Below are 12,521 nucleotides of genomic sequence, written 5' to 3' on the forward strand. Positions count from 1 at the left end.
TGAAAAAAAATGCAATTTTGGTATTTATGGCATTCCCAGTACAGTAAAAATGACATCTGCACTTTGTTCTACAGGTCAGTACGATTTCAGTGATATTACATTTCTCTAGGTTTTTTTAATGTTTTTCTACTTTTTGAGGGCTTATTTAGATAACTGTATATTGGCTCGGTTTTCATGCCGAGCCGATATACGGTGTCCTTGTCTGCAGGGGGAGGAGGATGGAAGAGCCAGGAGCAGGAACTGAGCTCCTGCCCCCTCTCCGCCCCTTGCCACTATTTTCAATAGGAGGGGGCGAGACGAGGGCAGAGCTAAGGCTCGCTGCTTAGCCCCGCCCCCTCCCCTCCCATTGCAAATAGTGGCAAGGGGCGGGGAAGGGGTGGGAGCTTAGTTCCTGCTTCTGGCTCTTCCATCCCCCCCCTGCAGATAAGGACACCGTATATTGGCTCGGCGTGAAAACCCAGCCGATATACGGTCGTCTAAATAAGCCCTCAAACTAAATAACTATTTTTCTTAAACAAAAATTGCTTTCCGTCACCGTATTCTGAGACCCAAAACTTTTTTATTTTTTGACACCTATGGGTGCGGTGTGAGGGCTTATTTTTTGCGGGGTGAGTTCTGGTTTTCATTATACCATCTTGGGGCTCATACTAATATTTGAGCACTGTTTATTCAAATTCTTTGGAAGCAGAGATACAAACCCCAGCCCTTTTTACATTTTTTTTTTATAAATGGCCTCATCGTGCCGGATGAATATTGGGATATTTTAATAGTTTGGACATTTATTAATACCAAATATGTCAGCATTTTTAATTTAGTTTTTAATGTAAGAAGAGGGTTTTGGAACTTTTAATATTTTTTTCTTTGTTAAACTGTTTAAAAAACTTTACTAGATCTTTTTTTCACACTTTTATTTTGCCCTCAGCGGACTTGAACTTGCGATCATTTGACTGCTTGTACTATAGACTATATACAGTGATTTTTGAAGTTGCTGAGGCAGGACGTGATAAGTATCTTGCATGGCAGCTCTGGGAGCCTTCGGTAGGCTCCAGGCTGCCATGTTGGCCTGCAGGCACGGTCTGCGCAGGGGTGGGGAGTATCAATGGGGTGCTAACTGTTTAGGCGCACGATCAGCTTTGATTGCGGCATATAAACAGTTAACTGTCACAATCAGAGCTGCAGGGACAGCTGACAGCCGCCAGGTGTGCAGTGGACTCGCTCTATACACCCTTCGGGACCGCAGGATGTTTCTGGGTGTTCAGCGGTCATGAAACGGTTAAACTGAGTAATACTGGTTTTCCTTGTTGCAAAATAAAAGTCTCAGTTTTGTTACTTTGTGACGATTTCCGTTTACATGAATTTACCATGAAGTGTGCAGATGGACGCACCAGTGAGGAGGCATCGCTGTCAGCAGCCCCCTGTGGATGTGCGCAGCTCCCCCCCCCCTCCCGCAGCGCCTCTGCTGCACCACCTTCTAAATGAAGCTTTTGTTGGGGGCTTCTATCGTGTCCTGGAGCAGAACCAGCGCAAATCCCATTTGTATCCCGTCTGCATAAATTATCACCCGCCAGGAATACATTATCATAAAGTCCTATAGATGAATGTAGAGCTGTGTGCTGCTCCGAGAGTGTACCACACACCACAGGCTTAGATACAGCAGCATCAGGGAAGAGAGGATTAGATACACAGCTCGGAATACAGTATCACACACCACAGGCCTAGATACAGCAGCAGACTGTATCACATAGGAGAGGATTAGATACACAGCTCAGCAGACAGTATCACACAGGATAGGATTAGATACACATCTCAACAGGCAGTATCACATATGATAGAATTAGATACCACCCAGTAGGCTATATCACACATGATAGGATCAGATACACAGCTCAGCAGACAGTATCACACAGGATGGGATTAGATACACGGCTCAGCAGACAGTATCACACAGGATGGGATTAGATACATGGCTCAGCAGACAGTATCACACAGGATAGGATTAGATACATGGCTCAGCAGACAGTATCACACAGGATAGGATTAGATACACAGCTCAGCAGGCGGTATCACACAGGATAGGATTAGATACACGGCTCAGCAGACAGTATCACATAGGATAGGATTAGATACATGGCTCAGCAGACAGTATCACACAGGATAGGATTAGATACATGGCTTAGCAGACAGTATCACACAGGATAGGATTAGATACACAGCTCAGCAGGCAGTATCACACAGGATGGGATTAGATACACAGCTCAGCAGGCAGTATCACACAGGATGGGATTAGATACACAGCTCAGCAGGCGGTATCACACAGGATAGGATTAGATACACGGCTCAGCAGACAGTATCACACAGGATAGGATTAGAAACACAGCTCAGCAGACAGTATTGCACAGGATGGGATTAGATACACAGCTCAGCAGGCAGTATTGCACAGGATGGGATTAGATACACAGCTCAGCAGACAGTATCACACAGGATGAGATTAGATACACGGCTCAGCAGACAGTATCACACAGGATAGGATTAGATACACAGCACAGCAGACAGTATCACACAGGATAGGATTAGATACACAGCTCAGCAGACAGTATTGCACAGGATGGGATTAGATACACAGCTCAGCAGGCAGTATTGCACAGGATGGGATTAGATACACAGCTCAGCAGACAGTATCACACAGGATAGGATTAGAAACACAGCTCAGCAGACAGTATTGCACAGGATGGGATTAGATACACAGCTCAGCAGGCAGTATTGCACAGGATGGGATTAGATACACAGCTCAGCAGACAGTATCACACAGGATGAGATTAGATACACGGCTCAGCAGACAGTATCACACAGGATAGGATTAGATACACAGCACAGCAGACAGTATCACACAGGATAGGATTAGATACACAGCTCAGCAGACAGTATTGCACAGGATGGGATTAGATACACAGCTCAGCAGGCAGTATTGCACAGGATGGGATTAGATACACAGCTCAGCAGACAGTATCACACAGGATAGGATTAGAAACACAGCTCAGCAGACAGTATTGCACAGGATGGGATTAGATACACAGCTCAGCAGGCAGTATTGCACAGGATGGGATTAGATACACAGCTCAGCAGACAGTATCACACAGGATGAGATTAGATACACGGCTCAGCAGACAGTATCACACAGGATAGGATTAGATACACAGCACAGCAGACAGTATCACACAGGATAGGATTAGATACACAGCTCAGCAGACAGTATTGCACAGGATGGGATTAGATACACAGCTCAGCAGGCAGTATTGCACAGGATGGGATTAGATACACAGCTCAGCAGACAGTATCACACAGGATGAGATTAGATACACGGCTCAGCAGACAGTATCACACAGGATAGGATTAGATACACAGCACAGCAGACAGTATCACACAGGATGAGATTAGATACACAGCTCAGCAGACAGTATCACATAAGATGTTAATATAAGGTTGGCTTTACATGGATGTATGCACGTTGAACATCAGGCACCATTGGTCTTGGACAGCGCATGGACATAACGGTACAGCCCGATCCCTGATGGCAGGGAACATCACATGTCCGATTCTCGTCCTTAATACGGTTCAATTTGTTTTGGCCATAATGGGTTCAGTGAAACACACGGACAAGACATGGGCCAAAAATACAGCCCTGTGGTACGCCCGCTGGGACATAGGATGCTCATAGCTCGGCTCTCCGCATACATTATAGATGATGCACGGTGGTGGAATACTCCGCACTGAACTCTCAAAGCAAAAATCTCAGCTCAGATGGCAGCGGACTCGGATTCTGGATGATTTGCTATTGTGGAGAATGCCAACATTCTGGGGTTAACCCCTCAGTGCCCAGCACTTCATGGAGCTTCACCTCCTTCTACTGTCATCTCATCATACTGATAAAAGTTGTGTCATGTCTGATGTTGTGTACCTGATCCGCTGCAGTAAATGTCCTGCTGGGGGCCTTTATGGAGAAACAGGACAAAAACTAAAGGGAGAATGAGGTCTTACCGCCATACGATTAAGGAAAGAAAGAATTACCTGCGGCAGAGCACTTTTCTAGTCACGGAAACAACATAGAACACATGAAAGTCACCATATTAAAAGGCAATTTCAAATCACAAAGCCATAGAAGAATTGGGAGTAGAGATTTATAACTTTTGACACTTTCAACAGAGGCCTAAATTCTTCAAGAGGATTCATGTGTGACTGGGGAGTATGAGAAATCTACAGCGCAGATAACACGCTGGCCTGGTGACCCTCCAAAACTAATTCAGAGACCATAAAACCTTCACATCTTCTTCAGTGGACTATTTAAGCATTTATTTATTTCTCTACTCACCCTGTTCTGGTATTGTTTTAGGTGCAAATTAATCCCCCCATGTCTGTGCCTTGTCACAAGTATCTGTGTATATATATATGCATGCCTCTTCGGATATATTCCATTATGCCTGAGGAAGAACCCTGTGAGGTTCGAAAGCTCGCTGTAACATCATGTGTGTTTGTTAGCCATTAAAAGGTCTCATATCTACAATGTTACTTGGTTTCTCTTGCTGGGAACAATCACATCATATTGACCAGCACCGACCCTGACACACTCCTGCTACTCATTGTATGGCAAACTGGACCTGCCCATCCTGACATTGTGCCATACAGTCTGTGGGTAAATAATGCTATTCAGTGCCCAGAGGGTGCCATACAATGCCACCCATTGCTGCACACACACAACCCTTCCTACACTGCCCAGAGTACCCCACTTTGGATTGTCAGCACTCTGTGATACCATCTGGGCAAACAGTACCCACATGGTGCAATACTTTGCCCACCAGAACGTCTTCTAGTACCCTGCTGACAGTACTGCTGCTACCCCCTGTCACAGCTTCTTCTACTATCCCACTGCATTGTAGCTGGAGCGACCTTGTATGTCTACAGAAAACATGCTCTGTACTGTGGGATATATATATATCTTAATTGTATGACTCATAATTATAGAATGCAAGCTCTTGGGCCAAGAATCCTGGCACAATGGTGTATAAACTTCTCACAATATGATGTTGGATTGTCGGGCTTTTCAGTCCACTGCAACTTTTTGTTTCCCCCTAAGTATTGCCAATAAAGGGGCGGGGCTAAGAGGTTCTACAGCTGCTACATGTCCATCATTCCTCCTGCTGGGTGCTGCATACGCCAGAAGTTCAGGATTCAGTTTAAATTGGGATATTTTTTAAATATATTTTTTTTTAATTTTGTGCAATCTGCGGCACCTTCAGCCGGATAGAGCTTGTAGTCAGACAGCAGCCGCAGCCCCACAGCTGGACGTATCAGCCAGAGCTCATGAGTCCTAGAATAGGGTACAATGACTAGTAACATACCTGTGGAGGTCATTCAGCCGGTAGGTCTCCTCTTCCAGGTACGCCGCTAAGTGCTCTGTCAACACCTTCTCAGTGTCCAGGGCCTGCTGGATTGTCAGCATAGAGCTGTAGATGTCCCCAGAGGTCACCTCTATATGTCCCAGGTAGAAGAATAATACAATCCACACACCTGGACACATCCCAGAGGAAGAAGTGCAGAACACCAAAAAATCCCCAACAATTGCAGAGTGATGCCTCTGAGACGACCGGTGATGGCTCAGTGGGTGAGAATGTGCAGAATTGTGCAGGCGGGTGTGAGCTGCCAGACTATCCCCGGGAATTGTGGTTTTGGCAGCTCCTGCAGCCTTCAGCAGTCTAATAATTCTGGGAGAGACCACACTGAGGGGAGGGACGGAGAGCAACATCAGCCCCATCCATCCAACACTTCTTGTCCTCACAAAGAACTTTCTTCACTGCTTTTTCCCTTATTATCTATCTATCTACTATCTATCTATCTATCTATCTCATATCTATCTATCTATCTATCTATCTATCTATCTATCTATCTATCTATCTATCTATCTCATATCTATCTATCTATCTCATATCTATCTACATCATATCTATCTATCTATCTATCTGTCTATCTACCTCATATCTATCTATCTATCTATCTCATATCTATCTATCTATCTATCTATCTATCTATCTATCTATCTATCTATCTATCTCATATCTATCTATCTATCTATCTCATATCTATCTATCTATCTATCTCATATCTATCTATCTCATATCTATCTATCCATCTCCTATCTATCTATCTATCTATCTATCTATCTATCTATCTATCTATCTATCTATCTATCTATCTATCCATCTCCTATCTATCTATATATCTATCTACTATCTATCTATCTATCTATCTATCTATCTATCTCCTATCTATCTATCTATCTATCTATCTATCTATCTATCTCCTATCTATCTCATATCTATCTATTTATCTATCTCCTATCTATCTCATATCTATCTATCTATTTATCTACCTCATATCTATCTATCTATCTATCTATCTATCTATCTATCTACATCATATCTATCTATCTGTCTATCTATCTCATATCTATCTACATCATATCTATCTATCTATCTATCTATCTGTCTATCTACCTCATATCTATCTATCTATCTATCTATCTACCTCATATCTATCTATCTATCTCATATCTATCTATCTATCTATCTACCTCATATCTATCTATCTACATCATATCTATCTATCTGTCCATCTACCTCATATCTATCTATCTACATCATATCTATCTATCTATCTATCTACCTCATATCTATCTATCTATCTCTTATCTATCTATCTATCTATCTATCTATCTATCTTATATCTATCTATCTATCTATATATCTATCTATCTACAGTCACTTAGAACAAGAGAGCCCCCCTAGTGGGTGGACTGCAATATTATCTACCTACTTGTCTATATTTGAGGTCTTTTTTCCACCTTCTGCTGTAATCCCAGTACACATTTCCCCAGTTATGATCACTCTTGTGTATATCTATCTATCTATCTATCTATCTATCTCATATCTATCTATCTATCTCATATCTATCTATCTACTATCTATCTATCTATCTATCAATCTATCTCATATCTATCTATCTATCTATCTATCTATCTCATATCTATCTATCTATCTATCTCCTATCTATCTATCTATCTATCTCCTATCCATCTATATATCTATCTATCTCCTATCTATCTATCTATCTATCCATCTACCTATCTATCTATCTACTATCTATCTATCTATCTATCTCATATCTATCTATTTATCTATCTATCTATCTCATATCTATCTATCTACCTCCTATCTATCTATCTATCTATCTATCTATCTCACATCTATCTATCTCATATCTATCAATCTACATCATATCTATCTATCTATCTATCTCCTATCTATCTCCTATCTTTCTATCTACCTCATATCTATCTATCTCATTATCTATCTATCTATCTACATCATATCTATCTATCTATCTACCTCTTATCTATCTATCTACCTCATATCTATCTATCTATCTATCTATCTCATATCTATCTATCTACGTCATATCTATCTATCTCATTATCTATCTATCTATCTACATCATATCTATCTATCTATCTATCTATCTACCTCTTATCTATCTATCTATCTACCTCATATCTATCTATCTATCTATCTCATATCTATCTATCTACGTCATATCTATCTATCTATCTCCTATCTATCTATCTATCTATCTATCTATCTACCTCATATCTATCTATCTACATCATATCTATCTATCTCATATCTATCTATCTACATCATATCTATCTGTCTGTCTATCTATCTATCTACATCATATCTATCTATCTATCTCCTATCTATCTCATATCTATCTATCTATCTACCTCATATCTATCTATCTATCTATCTATCTCATTATCTATCTATCTATCTATCTATCTACATCATATCTATCTATCTGTCTATCTACCTCATATATATCTATCTATCTCATATCTATCTGTCTATCTACCTCATATCTATCTATCTCCTATCTATCTATCTATATATCTATCTATCTCATATCTATCTATCTATCTATCTCATATCTATCTCCTATCTATCTATCTATCTATCTATCTTATATCTATCTATCTATCTATCTGATATCTATCTATCTATCTCTATCTCTCAAATCTATCTATATCATATCTATCTATCTATCTATCTATCTATCTATCTATCTACAGTCACTTAGAACAAGAGAGCCCCCTAGTGGGTGGACTGTAATATTATCTACCTACTTGTCTATATTTGAGGTCTTTTTTCCACCTTCTGCTGTAATCCCAGTACACATTTCCCCAGTTAGGATCACTCTTGTGTATATCTATCTATCTATCTATCTATCTATCTCATATCTATCTATCTACTATCTATCTATCTCATATCTATCTATCTATCTATCTATCTCCTATCTATCTATCTCATATCTATCTATCTCATATCTATCTATCTATCTATCTCCTATCTATCTATCTATCTATCTATCTATCTATCTCCTATCTATCTATCTATCTATCTATCTATCTCCTATCTATCTATCTATCTATCTATCTATCTATCTATCTATCTATCTATCTATCTATCTATCTAGCTCATATCTGTCTATCTACTATCTATCTATTTATCTATCTATCTATCTATCTATCTATCTATCTCATATCTATCTATCTACCTCATATCTATCTATCTATCTATCTTTCTATCTACATCATATCTATCTATCTATCTCCTATCTATCTCATATCTATCTTTCTATCTACCTCATATCTATCTATCTATCTATCTATCTATCTATCTCATTATCTATCTATCTACATCATATCTATCTATCTATCTGTCTGTCTGTCTATCTATCTCATTATCTATCTATCTATCTATCTATCTATCTATCTATCTACCTCATATCTATTTATCTATCTATTTCATATCTATCTACATCATATCTATCTATCTATCTATCTCCTATCTATCCCATATCTAGCTATCTATCTACCTCATATCTATCTATCTACATCATATCTATCTATCTATCTATCTATCTATCTATCTATCTATCTATCTATCTATATACATCATATCTATCTATCTCCTATCTACCTCATATCTATCTATCTATCTATCTATCTATCTATCTGTCTATCTATCTATCTCATTATCTATCTATCTATCTATCTACATCATATCTATCTATCTATCTATCTATCTGTCTATTTACCTCCTATCGATCTATCTATCTATCTTATATCTATCTACATCATATCTATCTATCTATCTATCTATCTATCTATCTCATATCTATCTATCTATCTATCTATCTATCTATCTACCTCATATCTATCTATCTATCTACATCATATCTATCTAGCTATCTATCTATCTATCTCCTATCTATCTCATATCTATCTATCTATCTATCTCCTATCTATCTATCTATCTCATATCTATCTATCTCATATCTATCTATCTACTATCTATCTATCTATCTATCTCATTATCTATCTATCTATCTATCTATCTACATCATATCTATCTTTCTGTCTATCTACCTCATATCTATCTATCTATCTATCTATCTATCTATCTCATATCTATCTACATCATATCTATCTATCTATCTATCTATCTATCTATCTATCTATCTGTCTGTCTATCTACCTCATATCTATCTATCTCCTATCTATCTCATATCTATCTATCTATCTATCTATCTACCTCATATCTATCTATCTATCTATCTATCTATCTATCTATCTATCTATCTATCTATCTCATATCTATCTATCTATCTATCTACCTCATATCTATCTATCTACATCATATCGATCTATCTGTCTATCTACCTCATATCTATCTATCTCATATCTATCTATCTACATCATATCTATCTATCTATCTATCTACCTCCTATCTATCTATCTATCTATCTCTTATCTATCTATCTTATATCTATCTATCTATATATCTATCTATCTACAGTCACTTAGAACAAGAGAGCCCCCTAGTGGGTGGACTGTAATATTATCTACCTACTTGTCTATATTTGAGGTCTTTTTTCCACCTTCTGCTGTAATCCCAGTGCACATTTCCCCAGTTAGGATCACTCTTGTGTATATCTATCTATCTATCTATCTATCTATCTCATATCTATCTATCTATCTATCTATCTATCTCCTATCTATCTATCTATCTATCTATCTATCTATCTATCTCATATCTATCTATCTATCTATCTATCTATCTACATCATATCTATCTATCTGTCTATCTACCTCATATATATCTATCTATCTCATATCTATCTGTCTATCTACCTCATATCTATCTATCTCCTATCTATCTATCTATATATCTATCTCATATCTATCTATCTATCTATCTCATATCTATCTATCTCATATCTATCATCTATCTATCTATCTATCTATCTATCTATCTATCTTATATCTATCTATCTATCTATCTGATATCTATCTATCTATCTCTATCTCTCAAATCTATCTATATCATATCTATCTATCTATCTATCTATCTATCTACAGTCACTTAGAACAAGAGAGCCCCCTAGTGGGTGGACTGTAATATTATCTACCTACTTGTCTATATTTGAGGTCTTTTTTCCACCTTCTGCTGTAATCCCAGTACACATTTCCCCAGTTAGGATCACTCTTGTGTATATCTATCTATCTATCTATCTATCTCATATCTATCTATCTACTATCTATCTATCTATCTATCTATCTCATATCTATCTATCTATCTATCTATCTATCTATCTATCTATCTATCTCCTATCTATCTATCTCATATCTATCTATCTCATATCTATCTATCTATCTATCTCCTATCTATCTATCTATCTATCTATCTATCTATCTATCTATCTATCTATCTATCTATCTATCTCCTATCTATCTATCTATCTATCTATCTATCTATCTATCTAGCTCATATCTGTCTATCTACTATCTATCTATCTATTTATCTATCTATCTATCTATCTCATTATCTATCTATCTACATCATATCTATCTATCTATCTATCTGTCTGTCTGTCTATCTATCTCATTATCTATCTATCTATCTATCTATCTACCTCATATCTATTTATCTATCTATTTCATATCTATCTACATCATATCTATCTATCTATCTATCTCCTATCTACCTCATATCTATCTATCTACATCATATCTATCTATCTATCTATCTATCTATCTATCTATCTATCTATCTATCTATATACATCATATCTATCTATCTCCTATCTACCTCATATCTATCTATCTATCTATCTATCTATCTATCTATCTATCTATCTGTCTATCTATCTATCTCATTATCTATCTATCTATCTATCTATCTATCTATCTACATCATATCTATCTATCTATCTATCTATCTATCTATCTATCTATCTATCTATCTGTCTATTTACCTCCTATCGATCTATCTATCTATCTTATATCTATCTACATCATATCTATCTATCTATCTATCTATCTATCTATCTATCTATCTCATATCTATCTATCTATCTATCTATCTACCTCATATCTATCTATCTATCTACATCATATCTATCTAGCTATCTATCTATCTATCTCCTATCTATCTCATATCTATCTATCTATCTATCTCCTATCTATCTATCTATCTCATATCTATCTATCTCATATCTATCTATCTACTATCTATCTATCTATCTATCTCATTATCTATCTATCTATCTATCTATCTATCTATCTATCTATCTATCTACATCATATCTATCTTTCTGTCTATCTACCTCATATCTATCTATCTATCTATCTATCTATCTCATATCTATCTACATCATATCTATCTATCTATCTATCTATCTATCTATCTATCTATCTATCTGTCTGTCTATCTACCTCATATCTATCTATCTCCTATCTATCTCATATCTATCTATCTATCTATCTATCTACCTCATATCTATCTATCTATCTATCTATCTATCTATCTATCTATCTATCTCATATCTATCTATCTATCTATCTACCTCATATCTATCTATCTACATCATATCGATCTATCTGTCTATCTACCTCATATCTATCTATCTCATATCTATCTATCTACATCATATCTATCTATCTATCTATCTACCTCCTATCTATCTATCTATCTATCTATCTATCTATCTATCTATCTCTTATCTATCTATCTTATATCTATCTATCTATATATCTATCTATCTACAGTCACTTAGAACAAGAGAGCCCCCTAGTGGGTGGACTGTAATATTATCTACCTACTTGTCTATATTTGAGGTCTTTTTTCCACCTTCTGCTGTAATCCCAGTGCACATTTCCCCAGTTAGGATCACTCTTGTGTATATCTATCTATCTATCTATCTATCTCATATCTATCTATCTATCTATCTATCTATCTCCTATCTATCTATCTATCTATCTCATATCTATCTATCTATCTATCTATCTATCTATCTACATCATATCTATCTATCTGTCTATCTACCTCATATATATCTATCTATCTCATATC

At 36.9% G+C, this 12,521-nt stretch overlaps 1 protein-coding gene across 1 annotated transcript in view; it reads right to left on the bottom strand.

Moving 5' to 3' along the window:
- Positions 1–5,730, bottom strand: part of P4HA3 (prolyl 4-hydroxylase subunit alpha 3) — a 39,921-nt gene extending 34,191 nt beyond the window's left edge. Inside the window, exon 1 of the mRNA XM_066588349.1 lies at positions 5,394–5,730. Within this exon, the coding sequence (XP_066444446.1) occupies positions 5,394–5,572 (179 nt within the window). The 5' untranslated portion in view covers positions 5,573–5,730. The remainder of the gene's footprint in view (positions 1–5,393) is intronic.
- Between the last annotated feature and the right edge of the window lie 6,791 nt (positions 5,731–12,521).

Source organism: Eleutherodactylus coqui, chromosome 1 (genome assembly GCF_035609145.1).
Source record: "Eleutherodactylus coqui strain aEleCoq1 chromosome 1, aEleCoq1.hap1, whole genome shotgun sequence".
NCBI classification, from domain to species: Eukaryota; Metazoa; Chordata; class Amphibia; order Anura; family Eleutherodactylidae; genus Eleutherodactylus; species Eleutherodactylus coqui.